This window comes from Rhinichthys klamathensis, unplaced genomic scaffold, assembly GCF_029890125.1.
Source record: "Rhinichthys klamathensis goyatoka isolate OS25496 unplaced genomic scaffold, OSU_Roscu_1.1 h1tg000098l_1, whole genome shotgun sequence".
In the NCBI taxonomy this organism is placed as follows: domain Eukaryota; kingdom Metazoa; phylum Chordata; class Actinopteri; order Cypriniformes; family Leuciscidae; genus Rhinichthys; species Rhinichthys klamathensis.
Window position 1 is genome coordinate 3,114,616 of NW_026606637.1, and position 26,183 is coordinate 3,140,798.

At 36.9% G+C, this 26,183-nt stretch overlaps 4 protein-coding genes across 7 annotated transcripts; all 4 read right to left on the reverse strand.

Moving 5' to 3' along the window:
• Positions 1-859: 859 nt before the first annotated feature.
• Positions 860-16,501, reverse strand: ptbp1b (polypyrimidine tract binding protein 1b). Of its 4 annotated transcripts, none has more exons than XM_056252665.1 (16): positions 16,401-16,496; positions 15,822-15,872; positions 14,526-14,556; positions 10,379-10,439; positions 10,119-10,291; positions 9,402-9,548; positions 8,749-8,904; positions 8,464-8,574; positions 8,164-8,338; positions 7,992-8,072; positions 7,744-7,889; positions 4,424-4,457; positions 3,529-3,621; positions 2,421-2,637; positions 2,267-2,344; positions 860-1,645 (listed from the first exon to the last, which is right to left on the reverse strand). In XM_056252665.1, exons 1-16 carry the CDS (start codon positions 16,406-16,408, stop codon positions 1,513-1,515), a joined length of 1,695 nt encoding a protein of 564 aa, XP_056108640.1. In that variant the 5' UTR covers positions 16,409-16,496; the 3' UTR covers positions 860-1,512. The 4 variants fall into 4 exon arrangements, with proteins under 4 accessions (XP_056108640.1, XP_056108638.1, XP_056108639.1 ...); XM_056252663.1 differs by having other exon boundaries at positions 8,695-8,904; XM_056252664.1 differs by lacking the exon at positions 15,822-15,872 and having other exon boundaries at positions 8,695-8,904; positions 16,401-16,501.
• Positions 16,502-18,032: 1,531 nt separating this feature from the next.
• Positions 18,033-21,173, reverse strand: si:ch211-262i1.5 (uncharacterized). The gene is made up of 3 exons (XM_056252631.1): positions 20,578-21,173; positions 19,311-19,431; positions 18,033-19,152 (listed from the first exon to the last, which is right to left on the reverse strand). Exons 1-3 carry the CDS (start codon positions 21,150-21,152, stop codon positions 18,412-18,414), a joined length of 1,437 nt encoding a protein of 478 aa, XP_056108606.1. The 5' UTR covers positions 21,153-21,173; the 3' UTR covers positions 18,033-18,411.
• Positions 21,174-23,487: 2,314 nt separating this feature from the next.
• Positions 23,488-24,071, reverse strand: LOC130086570 (thymic stromal cotransporter homolog). Its single transcript, XM_056252632.1, has 3 exons — positions 23,993-24,071; positions 23,664-23,820; positions 23,488-23,568 (listed from the first exon to the last, which is right to left on the reverse strand). Exons 1-3 carry the CDS (start codon positions 24,063-24,065, stop codon positions 23,538-23,540), a joined length of 261 nt encoding a protein of 86 aa, XP_056108607.1. The 5' UTR covers positions 24,066-24,071; the 3' UTR covers positions 23,488-23,537.
• A 536-nt stretch (positions 24,072-24,607) lies between these two features.
• LOC130086571 (thymic stromal cotransporter homolog) lies at positions 24,608-25,663 on the reverse strand. Its single transcript, XM_056252633.1, has one exon. It carries the CDS (start codon positions 25,608-25,610, stop codon positions 24,609-24,611), a length of 1,002 nt encoding a protein of 333 aa, XP_056108608.1. The 5' UTR covers positions 25,611-25,663; the 3' UTR covers position 24,608.
• Between the last annotated feature and the right edge of the window lie 520 nt (positions 25,664-26,183).

Here is a 26,183-nt window from a genome sequence, read left to right on the forward strand (position 1 = left end):
CTAAGGCAGATGTTGTAAAATGAGGGTTTTTAAAGTTGTGCAAGGATGCATAATCAGGTTTTATCCAGCCACTGAAAAATAAATGTTTTCAAAAATGCTAAAGCGATTCTTTTTTCTATATCCAAGGAGCATTTGCATTTTTTTAAAGCACCGCCTTATATTTTTTTAGATTGGTCCCACACAAATTGTATAACATACAACAAAGGAAAAAAAAACATAGACAGAACCTAATGCAAAAATTAAAAATAGTAAAGTAAAATAACTTGATCAATTATGAAACATTGCCAGGAACATAATATAAACAAACAAGATTCCATTTTCTTTACATTTTCTGGTCCGAGTGTCAAATTTAGGCCACCACCATAGAGCCTTTCGTTAAACATTTTTTGAAAGTTAATGCAGATGGATGTCCCCAGGATATACTGCTATGAGTCAACCAAGACATTTTAAAAAGGCACTTGTCATTTCAAAGACCCAAACTTTACAGGGGTCACGGAAGGCCATTGTGTCTGATCTGAGCATTATGTGATGTGCACCTGTCCCAGTTCACTTGAACTGTTTCCATCACTGATCACACTTCTTTACAAAGAAGGGAAAGCATTAAGCCCCTCAGAGAGGCCACGTGCCATTTATCGTGAGGCTAAAGGGTGTCAGGATGTCCCTTAGAAGGTACATGGAGGAAAGGCTTTGGTATCAAGCTGTAGTGTACACACAGGTACATGAATACATAAAATAAATGGGGCATTGAAGTAGAATATCATAAATAATCTACATCACACAATAACATGAAGTACACTGAACATCTACGCAAAATACAGGACAAACAGTAAACGAACAGCGGTTAATGATCCGCTGACCACAGCCAACATGCAATGGCCCACAGTATAAAAACAATACAAATCTTGACAACACTATAGGATTCAAACAAAAATGATTGCATTAACTTGAAGGGAAAAAAATGACTGTAAACATTCTATGTCTAAAATACAGTATAAATGCTGAAGCTAGAGGCTATGATGACTACAAACCTATTGGGAGATACATAACGCAGAGGCGCAGAGTTTAAGGCCTGTACCATCAGCCTGATGAAATTATCCATGTCTCATAGGAGCATCAATGCTTGGCCCCGAGGCCACGAAATGGACTCTTAACCACAGATTTGCAAACATTAGTTGCAGATGTTTGACTGAGGTTCTAGAGATCTGAAGGCACAAATGGAATCAAAGGCCTGAAGTGGTTTGTCTCTGCTTCTATATAAATCATTTTACAAGCCTTAACTAGACTGAAACTAATAGATGGAGTGATACATACAGTTAATGAACTTTTCAGGGGAAACTAATAATACATCTGTTCTAAAAATTTGACTAAAATAAAATAAAAAGAACATTTGTAAATATCCACTAAAATGCCTCTTAAATAAAATAATGGAATGATGGAAGTGAGCTTTGTGATTAAGACTCATTAAGGTTTACAACGACTGGCCACTCCCGCCCATTCTAGAGAATATTTCTCTCAAATGGTGGACTTGGAGAAGGAAACCCTAAGATGGTGGTTTTCTCCAAGATCATGGTTGTGGAACTGGATAAGGCACTCGATTGCTTCCTCCACTGAACCCATCTGAATCAGAGCCATCTTGCGATCCTTCCTGAAAGTTGATGAATTTGTAAGTATTTCTCATGGATAAACCAACATAGAATTTATGTGCTGAAGATAATAATTACAGATTGTTGCTGCCAAAAACTGCATTTTAACTCAAAATAACCAGGTAGCAAATTACTTAAAACCATTCACTATATACTTAAACTAATAATCCAAACTAAACTAACTAAATAATAATACATTTTATAGTGCATATAGGTGATCAGTGTGTTCATACCATTTTTTAACTTGCTGAAGTGTTCTATTTAAAAAAATAATAATCATAACCATGAAAAGGCAGAAATTATGAGAAATGACAATCCAATGTGTCTAGAAATTCTATTATTCAATATAGAAACACAATTTCAATATAGAATGTCTGCCTGATAATATATTTGTAAAAGTTATGGCTAATAACAAGCTTATATTTAATACAGAAGTAATAAAATAGTTTAATATTAAAGTAATATAACAAGTAATAAATAATAAAATCCTAAAAACGTTTAGAAGCGAATTGTGCACAAGTAAACATTCTGTAACACATTAAAGTTATCGGTTGTAATTCCATTAGCAGTATCAATCAATTTTAATTGATAGGCTACTGCATGTCACAGCTGCAAAGACTTACTGAAAGAACTTGAAGTTCTTGACGAGACCACCACTGCTACCAAAGAGCATCTTCAGGTCATCTTCAACAACGGCGGGTCTAAAACACAGAAACAAAGTTACAGATGAGATCTGGTTTTTAAATTCATATAAAAACAAGAAGCTGATAAACTCACGGGATGTTAGACAGGTGCAGGGTAGATGAGGGAGGGAAGATGTTGGAGTAGTTTTTGGAGCCTGGCTTCTTGAAGCGATGGAGAGGAGAGTTGCTGTAGTCTTTGGTGAGACCCTGGTCTTCATGTCCCTCCCGTGGCATCTGGACAGTCGTGTGTTTGGACAGTGTTATGCGCAGGGGCCTGCCGTATAACTTCTGCCCGCTTAGATGGCTCATTGCTGAAATATAAAAGTGTACATGAATGTATACACTAAAATTGAAAACTAACGAAATATACAGAGGGTGTATCATTCTGCCCCTAGTTAGCCATGACGTGAATCAGTATACTGCAAAAACCAATTTTAGCACTACCATAACATTTTTGGATTCTTGCCGAATGAGAATGGAGCTGCCGTTTCAGTATCACTTTCAATAAATTAATTTTTGGCTTGATGTTTGTATGTTAAAGAATGCCACTATAGCCTAATGTGTGTGTGTTTTTTTATAGTTTAATATATAATTTATAGCTACTTATTTTTCATTCTTCTTGTTCTGAATACCATTAAATTTAAAGGATTTTTTTGTGGAGTGAGGGGACAATAGCCTTGGCAATAGTGTTTATAATGTTTGTAAATGTTTTGTTTTATTTACAGAAATTTAATATCTAAATGAATTTAATTGTTTGCAATTATGAGGTTAACGGTGTTTTTGGAGTAAGATCAATTTCTCTTTCATACGATTACTTGCTCTTCTTGGCCGGGTTGTGTTTCTCCATGGGGCAAGGCTCCTTAACCGTATTTAGGGGGCGTGATATTTAGACAGCCAAAGTTGTAGCTGGGCACTGTGGATAGACGGCGTTTATACGGTCATAGAAAACAATGTGTTTGAATTTTAAAGATGTGGCACTGCGCAGCTCCTTTTAGGGGAAGGGCTCTGATAGCAATGCCATGCAAAGTGATAGAACATTTATATATAACGCGCCAAATTGGCTCGTGTGTTATGCGTTACTCGTTACCTGCATTTGGTGGGCATTAATTTTAAACCATGTGAATATTATATATATATATATAGATTATAAAAATAGTCTGCTCCTTCCCTAAGCAAATACCCATAATATTAAGAGAGTTTACCGAGTTGAGCCTGTGTCCCATCAGACATCTGTATTAGAGCGTTCTCCTTTTTGTTGAACATGATTTTTACTCTCATTACATCCCCATATACACCTACAAAAAGACAGGATCATGTCAGATACAAATATGCAATTAGTTATGATCAGACACACCTCATCAAAACCAGTCTGAGCTATAAAACAACTTCAGTTCACAATCAAGATACTCCAATCTATCACACCATCACATGCTTTTCAGGGTACAAAAAAAATATAAAATGACTAGCGTGTAATAGCAATTTTATCAGGGCTTTAAGTGAAAAAGGACAAAGTAACTTGTTTTAAGAGGAAATTCTTAGTTAAGAAAAAAAATATTTAAGAGTAGAGTAGTGGATCTGCAAATCTTAGGAAGACTGCAACAAGCGTTTGCGTTTTTTTACGATCTCATGAGGAACAGATTTAAACTGATCGATTGAGATAAGAATCGTTCAAGACTTGAAAGATAAAAAGTTTTGAGGGGGATGAAAATGCTATCTAACCCAAAAAAAGAATAAACATAAAACAGCAGGAGTCTTGACTATTAAACCAAGTATTTTAAACAGCTTTTCTCCAAAGACATGCAATAAAAAAGGTGGAACGAACAGTTTTCAAAAGCATGCAACATTTTTACAAGAAGCCAATTTGCTTTGTTCCGTCATAAAAAGCGGCAGCCTCCCGTCTGCATTCAAAGGAAGTGCTGTCGTTTCGGGAAAGCTGCAGCTTTTCATGACGCGTCTCATCTCACCACACCAAATACTGCAGAAAACAAGCGAGGCACTCAAAGAATTGGGCCTCACAGATGCCTTGTGAGGAAATAAAACCAAATTAAAAGAACAGAATAAATGAGTGACAAAAAAAGATGCTAAAGGATGACATACCGAAGAGAATAAAGAGGCAGTGGGGCGTAACTCTCTTTAAAGGACAGCAGAGGGGGGCAGCGGAGGAGGAAGAGACAGGTAAAGATCGGAGGCAGAGTGGAGGTTCAACATATCCGAGGCAGCGAGGCAGTTCCACGGGAAATGGCGAAAAACGATGGTTGGATCATGAAGATGGTTAATGGTTTGGGAGCAGAGAGAGGGGTGGGAGTGGGGGGGGGGGGGATAGAAGAGAGAGAAATGTTTGTGTGTTTGAAGTCATGTTGTGGTGTGTGATTGTGGGATGATGTGGAATTGTTCGTACAGATCAGATGAGTAGAGACATAATGGTGCGTGCAGCCAGATGGCAAAGGAGAACGAGGTTTCAAAAACAAAAAAAGAGCAATGGGATGAGGGGAACGGGGAGGGAGAGAAATAGGAGAAAAAAAAGGAGGTAAAAAAACAAGGTCAGTATACATAAAGAAATACAAAATATAGTGCTAAATTTAACAAAGAAACTTTACCAGCAAAACAAGCTAATCTTTAGCAATAAGTTACTGTAGTAAACAATGTGCTTCTTTTTTTAAATATGATAGATACATGTGTAAATGCACTTTCCAATGGTCTGTTTTACAAAACAGTACAAATGAATGAATAAATAAAACCAACTTCTTAACAGACCAACAGAAAATACAATTTCACAATTTTACTGTTGTATAATATTTGGAGGAGATGAGTGGAATATGAAATAAAGCAGCAACATATTCAAATGGAAGCAACAAGAAGAATGAAGCTCAACTGAATGGAATTTTTTAACACAAAACCTGAGGATGTTAGAGGAAGAAATGACAACGCATTATAGAAGGGGTGAGGACACTTGAGCGAATAAAGAGCCGGAGCTTCGGTTAATGGAAACACTAAACAACAGGCTTTGTGCCCTGTACACTGCAATGACTGAGCGAGCCGGCGACAATAGATCATAAACGCACTAAAATTAAAGAAACATTCAGCAGTTTAGCAGTAGTAACAACACCAGTTTACAATATCCACTGTACCGTTAATTTAATTCAGTTAATACAGTTAAAAGGTTACATGCCATTGTTTTAATTGAAATTATCGATATTTATACCAATGTTTGTATTAGAAAATATTTGGGGTGTGACCATTCACTTAGCTCACGTGATGAGACGATACATGATATTGCGTTCACGAGAACGAGACAAGAGTATATTATCACGCTGTTTTTAAGAAATCTTCAATGATGAAATAATGACTGAAAAAAAAAAAATTTCATTCACCAAAATACAAATACTAGGTGCATTTTGAAAAGTCTTTACTTATCTTGTAATGAATGTCATATCAGTTCTACTTTCCGAGTATTAATCATCATATGCTGAACAATATGACAAACTCAACTCCGTCATGCTGATTTCGCGAGACAGCTTTTCACATCAACGAGAAATAGTGTCTCGGTGTAATACTGCGAGATCTCGTCACACCCTTAGAAAATATAAAAAAATTTTTTTAAAAGGTGGCCATGTAGTTCAACTATGTGGCCATTGTTTTATTTATACCAATATTTTCACATTATAACATAAAAATTCACATTTTGTTTTAAAAGAAAAGTGTACCACTCACTGAACTATACGAATGACAGGATTGCTCATGACATCATAAAATGTGAAGCCACCACAAATCATCTGCTTTTAATGAAAAACATTACCTAACAAGTCAGTTTTTATATCTGAAGTCTCCCTGTACATTCTTACAATGCAAACATCCTAAACATTTAAATGGTTATTTAATTTCTACTGCTTATTAAAAGTTATGTTTATCTTCATTTCAGTAGTGAATATCAGATCAGCTGACGGACAAGACACCTATTACAAATGTCAAAATTGTATTACAAACGTCAAAATAATTCTTCTGAAATCTGAATAAGAGCTGCACGATTCTGACAAAATTTGAAATGCTGCAGTCTATTTAAAATGTTAAATTAATCTGAATGGATTATTTTAAAAAAAGGTTTGATTGAATGATTAAATAACTTACTCATAAATACTTCACTTATTTCATTACTGGATGAACCAGCATTTTGAACGAATCTCTTGAATGAATGATTCAATGACAAACACATTTTTAACAGTCACTTTTCGCCTCCTGGTGGCATAATGCAATCGATGCAATCATTATTTAAAAGCGTCAAAAAGTGATTTGCTCTATTTCGATCGCTTCTGTAGACAGTGCTATATCCGAACTTTCCACAATCTTTTAACGATTAATCGTGCAACTCTAATCTGAATACAGATTTATGCTTGGCATGCACATACAACTTAATTTGCCATGTACACAGACAACTTATTTACTGTGGTTATGTAATTAATTATATTGTGTTAGGCTATATAATATTGTTTTTATTCACACAACTACAAAATATTCAACAGTGTTTTCATTAACAAAATTTAAATTTAAACATTTGTTAAATTAATAATTAGCTCAACATTATATACAAATAACACTTGAAGCACACATGGTGAAGCTTGGATTTTAATACAATATACTATAGTGCAATCTTGTAATGGGGTCATGTATGTATTGTAATATTTATTGTATATTCCAAATCAATTTCTGCAAATATTCCCAGATAAGTGTTCATGCTTAATATTTCCTGCATAATTACGTACATAAAGAAATCTATTTTGTGTTAGGTAAAGTCAGTTGCCTGTGTTGGCAGTGTGCAGTACACCCATCTTGGATTTCTATATATCGCTTATCCTAAAGTAACAATTAATTTACATACATATATCCTAAAAACTAATCCTTCACCGCCTGATGGCAGTTTAGAACAAAATGAGCAATCCAGTCAATTATACAGACCAGTGATGTTATACAGGACCAGGTTTTTGCTGTAGTACCATTACCATTGTTTTGATTTAAATTATGATTATTTATTCTATTATATATTACATTAAATTATTCATTACATTTCGTTTAAAATGAATGTTCCACTAAGCTTTTGCTGTGGTGCCATTGTGATCGTTTTAATTTAAGTGATTAATATTTATGCATTACAATATTTGAAATATACACTTAAATGTAAAAAAAAAAAAAAATGAAAGTGTTCCGCTGTTTTTGGAGTGAAATTTTAGCATTGTGACAGCTTTACAAATAATGCATTTCTCATTCATTATACAACTTAATATGAGAGAAAATCTAATTTAAGGATCATTAGGAACAGTAGGCTATGGCACAATAAAAAAAGTCCCTGAGCTTGCTCAAAGACCTAACGTTTAAATAGACATATTGAGCACGTCCCGGTCCATGAGAGACTACGAACTACTAACCTCTGGGTTCAGGTTGCTGACCAGCATAACGCAGTGGGTTCCGGGGAGGGAGGGGAAGCCCATTCTGCTTGCAGCCGCAGCGGCCGCTGCTGCCCCAGGCATGGCCAGTGAGGCCAGGGCTCCATGAACCCCAGGTATTGTCAACCCTGATCAAGACAGTCTCAATTTACGTGACAAATCACAAGACATAATAATTCGGAAAATATAAAATGGAGAAGGCGTTAGAATCAAGCTGTGTGCTGTCGTACCTGCAGCCTGCTGGATAGCAAAATGCGGAGGGAAGGCGTGTGCTCCCGCATATGGTGAGGCAGAGATGATCCCGGGAGTAGCTGCAAAATACGAGAACTTTTAGAAATTTCGAAAAGAGGCAGAATGGGACTGTTACTGTGGTTAAGAAAAGTGTGTGCTGGGCATTTGTACCGAAAGCAGCCATATGGTGATGTTCAAGAGTAGGCTGGCTGTCCCCTGTGGGCAGGTCTGGACGAGTGTAGTCACGGCTCTTGTCGTTATTGTATTTGACATTTAAGCTGGTAAGTTTGGAAAAGCTAATGCGCAGGGTACAGCAGCCATTGTAGATGTTCTGGCCATCTAGAGCCTGAGGAAAGAGAGATTTTAGGCTAAATCTAGACTTTCAAATTCTTTCATAGTATGTGAGCTGGCATAAAACCAAGTTTTAATATTTGTCATTACATAAGATGGCTGATAGATGGCACCACTCACCAGCTTGGCATGTTGTGCTGTCAGGCCATCGGCAAACTGGAGTAGAGCTTGAAACTGATTGTTTTTGGTGAATGTGATCACTTTCAGCACTGTGCCAAACTTGGAGAAGATCTGTTTAGGAACCGAAGATATTTTAGTATCTATCAAACAATCATAACTGCCAACAGCTAATTCAGAAAGGATTAAGTCAGAAAGTCAATTTCAGAGTACTAGACTACAGGAAGTGTATACCTGGTGCAGGACATCTAAGGTCACGGTGTAGAATAGACTAGAGGAAGTGTATACCTGGTGCAGGACATCTAAGGTCACAGGGTAGAATAGGTTTTCAACGATGACTCTCAGGACAGGGCTGGGGCCAGTCATACCGGATGGGTCAACAGCACCTAGAGTCATGCTACCTGTCTGGACAGCATTTACTGCCTGCAGTGCTGCCTGTGCCCTCTGTAGACACCAAACAATGGCAAAGATTAAATTCGATTTCAATTAGGTTTAAAAGAAAAGAAAAACGCTGTTTATCCATGTGCACGCATGAGTGAATTTGTAGATGGCTTATTCTGAACAAAATCGAGTATGGAGTAAACACTGTTAGTTGGTCAAACAGAAAAAGCTAAACAAATTAAGCTATCCTCCAAATGAGCGCTGATGGGCTGCAGCTGTGGAATTCCCTGCTAAAGCCTTTAGCGGCATATAAACTGTGTTTAGAAAAGGGAAACGGGCAGTGTGGAAAATGCAGGGAAAAAAACAAGATGCGTAGAAGACAGCAAACCAGGCCCTCTGCTTGTATCAATCATCATGCACACAGCAGCTGGAAATAAATCTCAATTATAAATGTATACATTTTCAAATGATCAACTATGTAGAAAAGTGGAATGAAGCCTCCCAAAGGCCGCGAACGTTACGGGATGGACGGACGCCAAAAGAGATTTTGAAGCACATACCACTTGGTTTGGTGAGTTGTCTGTTTTCAGCTCTTTGTGGTTGGAGTATTGCATGAAGATGGGATGATTTCTGATGACGGGTGTTACGGAGGAGTAGTAAGTAACCATTGTCTGTGCTGCTTCTTCAGTATTCATTTCCAAGAAAGCCTGCACAAAAATGCAGATCATGCATTTTCCTTTAAGTCTGAAAAATGCTCTATGCAAGCACATGAACGCAAAAACTTCTAGCTAAACAAGCTAAATTTCACATACACTACTTTTCAAAAGTTTGAGGGCGGCAAGGTTCTTTTGATTAAAAATATACTAAAACAGTAATATTGTGAAATATTATATTCAATATTTTTTTAGAAACTAAGATACTTTTTTTTTCAGGATTCTTTGATAAATATAAAGTTCCCAAGAACAACAATTACTTAAAAAATAAATCTTTGGTAATATTATATATGCCTTTGTCACTTTTTTCCTTGCTGAATTATATTATATTGAATTAATTTCTTTCAAGATTCTCAACAATACACTCACAAACAATTTCTAGCCAAAGAAATAATTAAGTCTGATGTTAACGTTGCTAATGCTTAATATGCGATACAAAAACAAATCTAGAACACACTAGTATTGGTGACGGCACTAATACTAGTCTAAAGTCAAAGTTAAGTCAACCTTTTCTCATACTCTGAGCTAATGCTAAGAATGTCATAACAGGAGAGGCAATGGTACCTGGTTCTTTCCCTTTAGCATGAGCAGATTGGTGACTTTGCCAAACGGAAGGCCGAGGGAGATGACCTCTGCTTCGTTGATGTCATTGGGCAGCTTCCGGACATGTATAACTCTGGACGGGGCGGCAGGACTTCTGATTTCACCTTTGAACTTCTTGCTGTCGTTGCCGTTGGCTACATTGAGAGCAGATGATCAGGATGGAATGCTGGGACAACACATCTGAGAAAGAAAGAAATAAGTATAGAGCATAAAAATACTACCTGCTGAGCTCATGATATAAGGCCCACTGGAAACACAGGAGAACAGCTCGTCAGATCCTCTCTGAAAGAAAAGAAAAGCTCTAGATCAAACCTCGTAATTTTTATGAGGTTTAGACAGTTTAGGTCAGTTCTGAGGTTTACAAACTTATAAACAGGACACTTGAAGGAAAGAGGAAGAACATAATGATAGATGAACCCAACCTTAGCCTGAATGGTAACAAGTAGTAAAGGAAACAATGATAGTGGGATGTCCAAAAGAGGACAAGTTTACATCAGAAACTCTGAACGCAGGAAATGGGCAATGCTACATTCAGCCTTCCCGTGCAAACAGCAGAGCCTTAAGGGCGGGCGGGGTCAGAGATCAACCACAAGACATCCCCCACATCCCCAAACCTATGAAGGAAGATCTCTGTAGACTATGGGGAGAGGGGTGGTTTTACATTTCCGGGTCGTCGACCAAGAGGAACGTGTGTCCAGTCCAGACTGAATTTTGCATTTGCTCTATCACACTTTTCTTTGTTAAAGAAGGACGGAACATGTCTAAAACCTCTTATCCTCTGCGCTTGGTATCAAACAGCCCATTTCCAACACATCTTAAGCCAAGATTACACATGACTTAAGACATGTGATTAACATTAGCAATAAATCACAGTTCTGCAAATAACTGTCTTTGTCCCGTTTAATTCAGACAATTGAAAGCAAATGTTTGTTCTGGTTGTCCATTATCCGAGTGCAGACATTTGAGACAAAGAAAGTAACAGTAGTTGGATGAATTAAACTATAGTCTGATTGTCCAATCACAGCGTATGACTAAAGAAAGAGTGATATAAGTGTATTCAGCAGAAACTACTAAGCCCATGCAACCGCACAGGCCTGCCCACCACATATTAAAATTCCACAGTCAAACGACTCAATGAGAACCACATGTAACCCAGAGGGGGGTGGCTACACAAAATACATCTGCTATGACACACTAAGCTAAAAAAAACAAAGGGTTAAATGGTTACTGAAAAACACGCTAATCTTTACACTTTTACAGAAACCTTCTTTATAGCTCTACTCAGTTGCTTGTTACCCTGTGCCGTTTTCTAGCAAAACGAACAATGAACTGACAACATGCTTGCTTGACAACTGTTAAAGTGCTGACAACTGTTAAAGTGCTTGCGTTAATTATTTCTGAAAAGGATTATTAAATTGTCCTTTTATAAGTAGAACTACTATTCTATTCAAATTCACTTCAAGTTTTGGGTTAAGGACAGTGTTTTATGGAGTTTGCTTTGCTCCACGTAGCCGGTACATTGTGAATGTCTAATATTAAATGTGTATTATATTTAGCTTACCTTTGTTGTCATCCAACACTTACTTAAAATTGATCTTAAAAACAGTAGTAACACAGTTAACCGTAATCTTTAAAAAAAACTCTAAACAAATATCCTTGTCATACTGTACATTGTATGACAAAAAATATAAAATTGGATGTTCCCACAACTTCCCTCATTTTAGTTAAATCAAGTCCATATTGTACTAAAACGAACCACTTTCAGTGGTTTCTATTACATAGCTACACTGTTAACTTGAGCTGAACCCAGAACATTCCTTCAAAGCTTCTAGATGCTGTCAGACAGTACTATCTCTGTGCATTTAATGAAGTTAATTAAGCATGGCAAACATTCAATGTGTTAACTTTTTGTTGGGTGTGGCATGATGGGATACTTGCTTAAATAGATTAGGGGGTGTGAAGGACAGGGGGAGGGGCGAAGACAGCAACAATTCACAAGAACAAAAAACGGGGCCGTTACCACGGCTCCGATTGTAATGCGCTCACCATGGAAACCTAGTGCTGCAGGTAACTGAAACCCAACCCAGAACTGAATACACAAGACCCATTATCTCCATACGCCCAGGTGTGCCTTCTAACTTGAGCCATTTACTACACTAACCATACAGGTTATGAGCACAGTTCCAGACCTTTTTTACATTGGAAAGTGCTATAGTAGCAACGGCCGATCAGAAATTGTCCCTGTGGAGAGTCGATATACACGTGGCGGACCACTTTTTTGACAGATAAATACCTGGTTGTGCACCCTGACACCACAAAAACAACATCACGATTTTAGAGAGTTAAAACATGCTGAGAGTATTGTGGATTGCCAGCTCACTGTAATCAGCACCTGTGACCCACAAGCTTTCGACTTGCATTCTTTACGAGATAGCGAGAACAAGAAAGAGAGACTGATAGCATCAAGCGAACCCCCATGTGACCCATTAGCACCTCCCCCAGCCATCTTCCCTCTGATCAGCCCTGCTGAACAAACACAAGAGCTACATGTGTGTGCTGAGTGATGAGGCAAACATATTTGCATTTGATGAATAGACTGCATTCATCTCATCATATCAACAGCCAAAACCAATCTCCGAGGAATGTCTCTGAAATGGGTTCAATCATTAGGCTGAGGTAGAACCTCAATAAAATGCTTGCCACCTGTGTTCGCAAAGACAAATACAGTCATCTGAAAACCATCTAAACAACCAGAACATCCAACGACCAATTTAAAAACATTAAATTACAATTGATCGACATCTACTTCTCTTAATGAATGTCTTTGACCTTATTGTGCATGAATTTAATGCATTTTAAATAAAGAAAACATATTTTGTGCTGATAGAAAAGGTTTTGTTGGTATAGAAAAATAAAAACAAACAATAATATGGCCCAGTGTTCATGATAAACATCAAGTTTCTCCCTACATAATTTCCTACTGTATAATTGGTTTCACTCTGACATGCAGCACATTAATATCTTGCGACTGCAGTTTAATTTAGCCCAAAAGACAAGACCGAATAGCTTGCTCCCAGTTAATATGGACCCTTTTACAGCTTCTGTTCTTATTTTTTAGTGAATGATTGGTGTATGCTATTCCACCATTTTAATAGCTTAAAATGTAAATGTAACATGCTATTCCTCTAAAACGACTTTCCTTGTCTGATGACATCACCTAGACCACATTAATGCTAACCAATAGCCAAATAGCCATTTAGAATGTCTTGTTTCTAGCAAACTTGCATTCAACCTAGCTCAATTCTTGTTATCTAATTTTCAATCCAATTAGTTTACAATTAATAAAATCGAGCCCTATCCTACATTTCTTTCCGATATCCTGATTCACCCAGAAATGTCAGAACGGCTTCCGAATGAGGTTTCACATTGGATTTGAAGTCCCCCTGTGGGGAAAATCAAGTTTTTAAATGTTGTTTATATGTCTATGTGGTGTTTTTAATATGCTTTAAGACAAACCATGTGCAAATTCACAAGTCAACATCATTGATAGTATCTGCTGTGAACCAAAGACTCTCATAAGAGATTTTTTTTTTATTTTTTTTATTGACTACAGGGGGACTTTAACATTTAGGCTAATTGATCATGAGACATAATGCCCTTACAATTATTTTAACTCCAAAACTAGGAAACATCTCGTATAATTTCAGAACCAACTTTTCTAATTAGCAAAACACTCTTAAAACAGTGCCTGCCCCTTTACCATAGTAAATACAGTGCCGGTAGGTTTTATGCAACATAAGTTACTGCATGACCTGAAGCGTGTAAGTAACTAACCTAAATGAACCTCATGAATCAGCCTTTGTTCCACATCCTGTAGGTCCCTCCTCACTAGCCACATACCACAGGAAATAATCTTTAATGAGAGAATGAGCGGGAGTGTTCATGTTGTTGCCTCGTAAAGGCTGATCCAGGCAGCAAGTTTGGGATTTCTTAACTACGCATTTCACAATAATCAAATATTATGACATATGATCCAGCATTCATTTTTTAAAGTTAAATGATAACTCTGATTTCATAAAAAGTTGAGAAAGCACAACGTGGAATGGCACAATGCCACAGTGCTTGTTCTAACAAATCTTTTTTTTTTTGCTTCGAAACGATTCACCTTGTTGCCAGGAATGATGAATCATATCTAGACAGAGTGATAGCACAAGGTGTGGAAGTCACAAAGGCCATGTGAGAGTCATGGCACACAGACAGTTAAAGGATGATGAAGTGTAAAAATCTGCTCTTATTGAACCAATTCAAACTGTATAGCACGTGTCGTCTACCGTAGTGACCCCGAAGGACCAAATATAAAATTCTTACCTTTGTGCCAACTGCAATATCGTGAACAACGCTGTAAAAGAAAAGAGAAACGAAAGGAAAAAATTCAGAGCAGGAAAACAGAAGCAAAATACATGAAATTAGAAAAGAAGAACAGAGGAACCATTCTGACCACATGCATTTGTCTAAAGTCCCAATGAAACAAAAGGTAAAGAAAAAAAATTGTTTCATGCACAGGACAGTATGTCTAATGTGTAATTTTCAGAATCTATCCCATTTCTGCAAGCCAAAAGGCGAAATTAAAATCCTCAACCAAAATAAGAAGTGTGATTCATATTTAAGTGGGTCTAATGAGTTTAATATTTCATTTGGTTCATGTTGGTCAGATGTTTTTCCCATTAAAGGAATAAGCAGAATGTGAATAAACTGTGTAATCTAGTTCCTTCCCACAGATCTCCCTTAGAGCAAGAAATATGAGTGGTATTTTGGGTCAGTCTATGGTTGAAGATTAACCCCCACATCCTGTTTCACATGAACTCATAGTAAACGCAATACCAGAAATCTCCCCTTTGGATCAGGTCTTCAAAAAGTCCTCATATCTACAAAGCACAGCTTTAATGCTTTTATGTTTGAAACAATGAATTGAAAAAGAAACAGACTGTGCCAAACAGATACATCTTTCCCAAGAGGGAAAAACATGTATGCAAATGAGAGCTCAAAGAAGGGGGCCCTGAGGACTGGGGTCATTTTTTTCACAATACCTGGGGTGTGGTTTTAGTTTCTGTGTATCATCTTACATGGTGCATGTGCAGTGTGTCTGTCTGGTTCATCCAGGTCTATCAGACTCATTTGAGACCATTTACCATAGAAACCACAATTTCTGCCACATTACAGTAGTTACAACAGTAATTGTTACTGCTATGTGGTATTAACCACCACTAGGTTACTATTCAACAAACAGAGTTTCTTGTTCCACCAAAGAACAAGCCTCAAGAAGTTGAACTAAATTTGCTACACTATATTGTGGTTGCTTTTTAACCCCAAATTTGCTACATAACAGTCTAAATACAGTTTAAAACTCAAATTTTTGCACTATTCAAGCAATAAACAAAAATAAAAAATAAAATAAAAAGCAATAGTCATTGATAGTCACCTGCAGGAATTTAAAATGGCAAAGTGACTACTTTGTTTTGTGGAATCTATGGCAACTATGGAGCATTTTGTAAGAGAAACACTGGGGCACACTGATATCCCTCTAATAAAACTACTAAATAAAAATGCAATCTCTGGGAGGTACAAAAAAATAATTCTGAGCTATAATATTTCAGATAGACTTACTCTAATTCTGCGTAACTTGATCCCATAGGATACAATTGAGTCTCTAGGCGGCTGCACAGGGAAAAAGATGTCAATGCCATCACACAATCTAACTAATCAAGTTACTCTTACTCACGTTCCTAATCATTTTCTGGTTAGAAAGAAAAACACAACTTTGAATGCCTGCTTTCCCCATTAATGCGTTTTAAAGAATGTTATTGTTTACTTTTTAAACTTTTAAAACTGCATACGATGCAACAAGTCCTCTCGGTGGAAATATAATTGTTTTTGCAGAAATCAAACTCAATTAGGCTGCAAAACACGAACGATGATAGTTTATAAAAAATAAAACAGGCAAACCAGGGGGAAAAGCTAAATGTGCCAAACAAAACAGCGAGCATCATGCAGAAGCCTGACGCACGGAAACCTACGGGTTTGTTTCATCGTAACTGGTGATGATAAGAGCGCTCGCGCTGTCCAATCAAACAAAAAATATATAGACTACATTACAGTTGATAAACGTACGGCTTTACCAGTGCAATGTTTATAACCAGGCAAGTCCAACTTATTTTCCATTCATAACAACGTAGCATCACTCACCCGTCCATCGCATACAGAGGAACAGCAGCTCTGATCCGCAACTTTGATGCTTGGCTGAGTTTTCTTAAAGCGCTACAAAATGGCGGAGTGCGTTGAGTAAAGCCTCAGCGGTGAGCTTGGTGATTGGCCAACCCTAGAAAATAGTGGGCGTATAAGACACGAGGAGGATTGTGATTGGATAAGACGAATTGAAAGCAAAGGGCGGTTACAGTTGAGGAAGGAGAAATTGCGTGTCGTGCATCCTAGTATTGTTCTGCGTGTTTGAATAATGGAGTATTCACTAATGGAATAAGTTTTATTTTGTTCAATAAACGGATTAACCTGTTATTTTGCCAGTGTAATAGTAACTTTACTAGATAAAATAGATTATTTCTTTAGTGATACTAATTATTTTAACATAATAGAATACACGTGATCACTCTTGGCCACAGTTTTTAATAAGTCTAAACAGCCAAGGGTAGACTAGACACAACAACAGCAGACTGAAAGCTAATATAACCGGTTACATGAATATTTAAGTTTGCAAGGGTAGCAGAAATCCATTATGTCTGATTAGGGATTTGATTACTGTTTCCACAAAATACTATATATATATATATATTAAATCGATAAAGGTTCCAGCATCACAGATACTGGCCAAAGTAGGACTATGATGAAGGATCTAGTCTCTTTTAGATAAAATACTGTAACTGGCCTTTGATCAGTCACACAATCTTATGAACAGAATCTTATTTAGTTGGATTGCTGTCAGTTAGATTTAAGCGCCTCGGATATCAAAGGCTCCATGATCTCATTGATGTCTCTCAGAGCCTCTGCAGTGAATCTTTTGCGACCACCTGGCTGAGTCTTTACTGTCATTTACCTCTTTTCACAGACCAACATTAAAACAAGCAAATAAAAACATTTTTGGTTTGATGGAACCATCTTGTATTCAAGGAAATGTAAAAGCCCTACATTAAAGTTTAAAGAAATCTTGGTGATTTCACATGTCTGATCTAAAATAAGAGTTTAAATTTGAACCTGCAAAATGGTTTACACGCTTTAAATGTCTTGTCCAGAAGGACTATGGGACAAGGAGAGCTTTGGCATCAAGTATCATCATCAATAATTACCTGTTTGTCACACTCAGGAAATTACTTTTCCCCCTGTGCCGTAGGAGACGCACCTGCTTAAAGCTAAATAATAGATGGGGGTCCGCAACAGAAACTGAGACTCATTGTCTCCAAGGTAGCTAAATGAATCATCAGATGATCTGGACAGGTAAAAAATAGGCCAGAGCAGAGGCCTATCAATCGGTAAGGCTTTTACAGTACAGTGGTGTACAAGAGAAGCTTTATATTTATAGAAACATTTATTTATATTTATGTTTAATTTACATTAAAGTTATTTACATTTATATTGATGCAGTGTTTCTGTAAACATAAATAACTTTATAAAGCTTTTCCTGTAAACATGTACATATAAATAACTTTGATACCATGTTTCCGTACTTAATTTATTTATATTAACATGTTTCCATTTCAGTGGTGTAAAGGAAACACATTATAAAGGTATTTATAGGTTTTCAGAAACATTGCATAAAAGTTATATATGTTGCGTTTACATTTATGCAGTGTTTCTGTAAAAATTTCGATCCGGTTAAACAACTTTATACAGCTTTTCTGTACACCACTGTAAAAGTGTAATTAACTTTGACACTGTGTTTCTGTATTTACATTATTTTTACATGTTTACATTACAGTGATGTACAGGAAAGGCTTTACAAAGTTATTCATACGTTTACAGAAACACTGTAAATTCATTTATATTAACACGATTACATTATCATTTTTTTTGCTTGCCACTGTTAAGTTGTTTATGTTTACAGAAACATTATGAAAATTATTTATTTACATGCTTACAGAAACACTGTATCAGATTTATAAATATTAACATGTTTAAACTTTACATTTATCTACACAGTTACATTAATCCTTTGATCTAAACCCCAACACCAAGTTTTGTCTAGTCTTTAATCCTTTGCCCATCCTTGTAACAAAGGGCCATTCTGGTAGTTTGTAAGGAGGCAAGCAACAGTGTGTAGCTGGTTGATGGTCCCGATGTTGGAGAGAGGGATGACTGTATCAAACAGCTGGTGTTGCCTCACTCTGCAGATGAGAAGCTCAATGTGGGCCCTCAGCCGAGCAATGGAGTGAGTCTCCTTCACCTCATTAGCTGGAAACTCTTCCTGCTTGAACAGGCAAGCAGGTCTGTAAACTTTGCATGGTACACAGTCATCTACAAAAAAACCTTTGTCGACCATAATGGCCATTCCAGGTTTCAGGAGCGACACAATCCCAGACTGCTTCAGAAGTTCCTTGTCACTGACAGATCCTGCACACAAGGATGACACAAAAGTGACTGCACCATGCGGTGCTATGCCAATTAACCCCTTGAAGGAGCAATGGGACTCTTCACCTTGAAGCCGGAGAGAGGATGGTGTTCGGCAACGCAGCTCTGTGCAGTCAATCACTACTTGTGTGTCTGGGTAGTCTTTGAATTCCTTTGGCATTTGAGCCTTGACCGCCTCCTCAGGCATCCAGACGCGCACAGATCCAAGAATGGTGTACAGAAAATTGGCCCATTTTGTAATTATTTGACTCGCGGTGGACTGATGGATGTTGAATCTGTGGCCCAGATCCCTCTTTGTTAGCCCAATCGAGAGATGGACCATGAAGAGAAAAAACTCATCTATGGGCTGCAGGGACTGATACTGTTAAAAGAACAAAATTGGAGAAGTGTATGTTAATATAGAGAAAGTAACATTAGAAACATTCTAATTTCTTTCTATTTCAACTTTCTATTCTCACATGTATTTAATATATAGCATAATACATGATAGGTTATAAATTGCATTAAGTAATTATTTACAGATGCACTGTCTGATGCTCCATCTTCACTCTTTGTTGTTGCTCTGGTCAAACGAAGCATGTTGTGGGATGCAGGCTCTATCAGTCTCCAGAACGCCATCAAGTGGTTGTAAGTCGCAAACCTACACGAGATGTGGGACATGTTTGAGATAATATAGCCTACACCAACAAATGTAATGCACAACCTAGAGTTGTAGCTTATACTTTTTGTTAAGAGCAAAATATAAGGCTATATGAACTATAAATCCTTGTGAAAACGAAGTATTTGTTATAACAGAAATAATAGCCTATACTTTAAAGAATATACTTGCATACAAACTGATTGAATGTAATGTTTTCAGATAATTGACTGCGCATCATTTACAATTAAATGAAAATATATTTAATATAACCTGTGTGTCATATATTTAAATATATTTGAAATTGCACATTTGTAATGTTGCAATTTAGTACATTTAAAATATATATTAACTTTAAATGTAATATCAAATAACCACACTACAGTTAATTATAAATGTTTGAATTAATAGTGCTTTAAAAGTGCTTTAAATGTGCTCAACTATGTTTGTCAACACATCAAAATAAATGTACTTCTTTAAAGTAAAAAAAAAAACTAAACAAAGGTTGACATTACAAAGTGCACTTTTTTGTGTACGTAAAGCGTTTTCAGAAACATGTCATCAGTTTTGGGTAAATTACTCCAAAAAAGTAATTAATTTCAGCTACTATATCTTCAACAGTGTGATCGATACAGGGGTACAGTTGAAAAATACAGGAGTAGACATGCAACTGCTCTTTTAATGTTTTCAAATAAATAATATAAAATTGCAAATAAATTATTCTTGAACTGACCAAATTATTTAAAGGGAGAAGGTTACATTAAAAAAACATACATTTTAACATTAGGCTTTACATTTTGATGTTAAATCCACTATTGTTTTATATAGAAATATTCTAGTCTATACAGTATGCATCAAAACTGTCAATTACAGAAAGAATTATGGGAAATCCCTTACTTTACGTGTATTAAGGGATAAGTAAATAAATTACAGTGATTCATTGATGCACACTCAACACTGTATATCATGAAAGTGTACATGAATATTTTTGTATCATTAAGTAGTTTTTTTTTTTTTTTTTTTACTGTAAGTGCAAGTGCAAATTCAATACAATTAAGCGAACTTCTTTTATTATTAAAAGACCAGAAGAGTAGTTTTAGTTTCAGACGACCAATGTGTATGTTATACTGTTTATGTTTTAATGCTTACCTAGTGTAAAACCATATGTCATCATCAGATGCAGCAAATCGCCCCAAACAAAATCTCTGAAGGACAGTCAACTCTGCCACCTGTCTCATCAGGCTCTCCACCTGCTTTCGGAGATCTTCGGTCTGCTTCACAGCCAGATTAACCTGGACTGGAGATGAGCAATAATCATGATCCTGATGCGGGAAGTCCGTAGGCACGCGATCTTCTTTCAAATGAATGAAAACTTTTCTCTTCCTCCGTAACTCTGTGCGCTTTGGTGCTGGAGTGGAATCGTTCCTCGGGAACACCGTGGGCACAGCGCCCTTCTTCAGTAGCCGGCGTGCTGTAGGAGTCGATGGCTCAATCAAATCATCACTCGTGAAGTGACGACTGCAGACTCTTGTATTAGGGCTAACGTTCAAATCCTCACGCCCGACATTGAGAAGCCACTTTTTCCGTATTCCGTCGTCCAAAGGGAAACAATGGAAACTTATCACAGAATTAAACCTTGAGGACATTTTACAGAACGGGACACAACAATATCGAGACGATGCACCACCCTCACGCCGAAGGTATTTAAAGCTTTTTGAGCTCATTACTAAAACGATATATTTTAAATAATATATTAAAAGTGTATGTTAATAATGTATGTAATGATATATGCATTTGTTTGTGATCGATATAGTTAACTGAAATATGTCAGAAAGAGTTTACTACTATAGCCTATTAACACAGTTTGTTATCAGTACTATACCGGAAGCTCGAGTAGACACTGAAAGTTTAGCGGAAATACGTAGGCATATGGCAAGCCGTTTTAGCATTTAACCCATTTAATCCCACATTTCCCCAGAATTTGTATGGTATTTGTAAGGAAATTATACAATCAATGTAAATTATGTACAAATAGCCTAATAATAATTGAAAAGTCCAGAATTACTTTTCCGGTAAATACACAAATATGCTGTTCACACAAGCAATGGCATTCTGGCTTTTTACCGGTAAGACACCATTCATACTTTAGCACCAAAATACGGGTTAATTGTTTACAATTGTTTACATTTACAATAGGAAGTGACAGAAGCAATAGGAGCAGACAAGAAAATAACTATCAGAAAAGTATTAGGCCTAACTTTCTATTCTGTTTCAACAGATGACAATATCCTTGATTATGTGCACGGATAAATTATAATAAACACTGACAGCTATAAAAAAAATATATATATTTTTGATTTGAATCATCTCACATTAGGATTACAGAGATATCTCTAATTATCAGTCTGACTTAAAATTATAAATATTACTCATCAAAATACAATTGAAACTAAAATATATCCATGAATAAAATCAAACCAAAGTTTTCTTAACTAATTCTGCTTGCCACAGTAGGTCGTGCACAGACGATTTGTGACACCATGTGGCAGCTGTTGGACATTACAAATAAAACACACCTGAACCAAAACATAAATTGAATTTGGAGGAAAAACCTTTATTAGTGAACTGCAGAACCCCATACTCATGCTGTTACAATATAGCCAACTTGGGAACAGCATGCTGAGCAGCCAACCAACGAGCATCAAGCTCTTTAAATGAGGTTTATTGAGAATAACCCATACAGGAAGCACATTTATTGTAACAATATACACCATCTGTAATGTTGTTCTCTATCAATAAAATCATTTAATTAACAATATATATATCCAATAGAAATATATGGAGGGTTATATAGAAAGTGTTGGTTCACCCTAAAATGAAAATTAAGTCATAATTGTTTGATCCTAGTTATGTTCTAATACCGAATGCCCTTTTTTCTTTGCCGGACCACAAAAGGCTTGTGCTCGTCCATATAATGACAGTGAATAGTGACCAGGAAAAGAAGTTATCGTGTTCACATCTGGCAACTGTCATTCACATCTGACAACTGGAGTTCCGGTCTGGAGATATTCAACTCACAGTTAAGAAAGCACACAGATAATTTTTTGGGATTTCTAGGCATTGTATTTCTGTCGTGTTTTTATTCATCTTAATTTTTCACAACTTTTGTGCTTTTTCTGGGTGAGTCAGATTGAACTGTGGCGCTAATAGAGTCTCATGAACGCGCACGTCACATTATAGCTTTGGACAGAAGACCAAAGGCCAAGGTCAGGATTTTTGTTAAATAATACTTTTTTTTTTACCAAACCATATCGTATACCCCCAAAACACGTTGGATATACAATATGTGTTGCATGGTATCATTCTTTTGCATATTTTATTAAAGGTTGCTGCTGATCGCTTACTGCCATATGCACGAGTGGGACATTTTTTTTTTCCTTTTGTGGTCTTAAAAAGAAAAAGCGGCATACAGTATAAGAACAACACCAGGGTGAGTAAATTATGACTTAAAGGAATTGTTCTCTTAAAAATGAACAGTTTGTGTGTTGATGACAGTTGATGAACCCCATTGACTTCCATAGTATTTTTTTTCCTATGGAAGTTAATGGGGCCCATCAATTGTCTGGTTACCGACATTCTTCAAAATATCTTCCTTTGTATTCAGCAGAAGAAAGAAATTCATACAGGATTGAAACAACTTGAGGGTGAGTAAATGATAACAGAATTTTAATTGTTAGGTGAAAAATTCCTTTAATTTTCATTTTAGGTTGAACTATCCCTTTAAGGCACATGGTGATGGGGAAAAATGAAATTGTATTTCAATGCTTTTGCGCTCGCTTGCAAAACTTTTGTGAATATTTCAGTGCTTTTGCAAGTGAACGCAAAGTTTCATGGGGATGCAAAACTTTGGTGAGAGAACACAAAGGTTCTGTGAAAAAAACGCAGCGTTTCTTGGGGAATGTAATACTTTTGAAAGAGAACACAAAATGTTGTGAATGAATGCAAAGTGTCTCATGGAATGCAAACGCAAACGCATTGAAATATAATTTGATCATATATTATCTCATTAGGGGCTCAAAAAGAATTGCAACAGACACATTTTCATGTTCTCAGGTTCCATGTTCTCTGCCACTTAGATAACTGAAAAACAAAATAAGTAGCTGTTACTACGCATGATCTGAGAAGAAACCAAAAAACTTTTACTGTTGTTTTTTTTTAACCGTAGATTTACTTACATGATCGGGATGGCACTAATGTAACTAATGGCACAGGAGAGGATGAAGCAGAAGCCACTGAACCAGCCGAGAGTTAGTGGATAAATGGAGGTGAAAAAGACATTAGACAAGAGGTCAGTCACAGCCAGAACCAGCTGGAGCAGCCCAAATACTCGCCCTGCCAAGAGAAACAGCAGAGGACTCTCATGAAGTATCAAATAGCATGCATCATGACCTCAAATATATGACTTGTACTTAGATGAAGCACATTCTAAGAGACTTCCATATATGGCCTGCTATAATAGTTTCTTCTGTCTCTAGTTTTTGTTTCTGTGCAGGTGTGACTTTACCATATTGCTGAGGAGGCAGATTCTTGGACAGCATTGCTCGCAGAGTTGGCATGGGAACGCAGGCAAACATCATGATTCCTCTAGCTGTATAATACAACACATCTCAATGCAGAAACTTACTAAAACCAAAACAGCTTAACAATGATGATTTTTTATATTGCACAGTATGTCAGTCATGTTGGACTTATGACACCTAGTAGTGTAAACTGATCCTTAAACTCCTAGTTAACTCATTGTCCACAGCAATATTCAAAGGTCCCATTATTATTTTTTTCTGTTGTTTACTGGATAGTCCAATTTCTACCTGATAAAATATTTTAGAGCTTGGTATAACTAAAAATGTATATTCAGTATAAAAATGCATGGAGTTGTAAGATTTTATTAATCTACATGACAACATGACAATGTAGAAGAAGATATTTTGAAGAATATGGGTTACCAAATAATTGATGAACCCCATTGACTGCCATAATATTTTTTTTCCCTCCATAATATATAAGTACTGTAAATGGGGCCGGGCCCATCGACTGTTTGGTTACCGAGATTCTTTAAAATATCTTCTTTTGTGAAAGAAATTAATAAAGGTTTTAACAACTTAAGGGTGAGTAAATTATTTTCATTTGAAATTTAAATTTTTGGGTGAATACCCCTTTAATACCAACTTACCCAGGAAGTAGACCCAGCTTTCTATTGCAAATGTCATGATTGCCATCCCTGTGCAGTTGGACACAATACCCAGAAGAGTGAGGGCTGTGTCCCCCAACACATTGAACAGAATCACAACCCCTAAGAAGCTACTGAGGTACATGGCACTGGTGGCGGCCCTGCCATATCCTGCCCACACCGAGTCCCAGCTCAGAGGGGGCTTCAGTACATACAGCTGGAGCACATTTTCTGCCCCGATCACGCCTAACATGAACAGCACCATGGCTGTCATCAGCATCCCTATGGAGACTCGATCCATCATGTTCCCACTTACGGATTCAGTCAGCAACGGCTCTCCCTCGGATTGAGAACATCTCAAGTCCGAGAAGGCAAACACAGTGTACAGTAGTGCCACAATGCTGACAAGAATTGCTGTCAGGAGGAGAATTGATGGTCCCATCTGGTACAGATATCCAGACAGGAGACCTCCTACGACCCCTGCGACCCCAAAACAGAAGTCCACGATGTTGAGTTTAAGAGTGCGTTTGCACTGCTCCGAACTCAGAGACGCCAGGGCAGCCACCCCGGCCCAGAACATTGGCCCGCCTCCACTCAAACCATGCAGCAAAGAGCCCAAGTACAGAAACTCCAGAGGAACATCACAGTACATGAAGATTACAAGCATAAACATGCCCAAAACTGAACCCATTTGAGAGGCCACCAGGAAGACTTTAGGTCCATGACGGTCTGCCATGCGGCTCAGTGGTATAATGGACAACATGGCCGCCACTGAGGATAACACACTCTGAATAAGAAGAAAGCGCGAGGATAACACCTGTGCTTGATCACTGTCTCCTCGTGTTGCCCTCAGCGACTGGTTGTACACAGTCTGTGTGAGGGCCATCTCAAAGAAGGACGTCCCCAGTTTATTGATGACAACCACTGGCTCCACTAAAGTTAGAATGACCCCCATTTGATTGGCAGACCTTTAAGACAAAAGATAAGCCTTATATATATATTAGTGCTGTCAATATATTACAAAAATTAACTAATTAATCACACATTTGTTCAGTAATTACTCATGAATAATCACGTTTTTTTTCTTCAAATGAAATGAGCAATCACAGCAATTCAACATTACAGTATAATTGAAAGCCATCGTTTTTAACATTAACAACTTTTAATTTAAATTAACTTAAAACAATCTTCACATAAAACCATTATAATAAATGTCACATTTAGTTATTGCTTTTGTTGTTTTTGATCCATGTAACCTTAATTAACCTTAAAAAATATGTTATGACATCAACATTTTACACCAGTGAAATTTCTCGGTTCCAATTTTTATACCACGACAAAACATATTGGCCTAACAACTATAACGTTTTTTTTTTTTTAAGACAAGAAAACAGTCAGTAATAAAATATGAATGCAATAACAAATTACAAGCAATAGTACAAACTAGTGGAGTAAAGTTTGTGAACAAACTTTGATGTTTAAAAAGCTTGAAGCAGTTTTAAGTTCATAGGGTGTTCTGAATGATTGC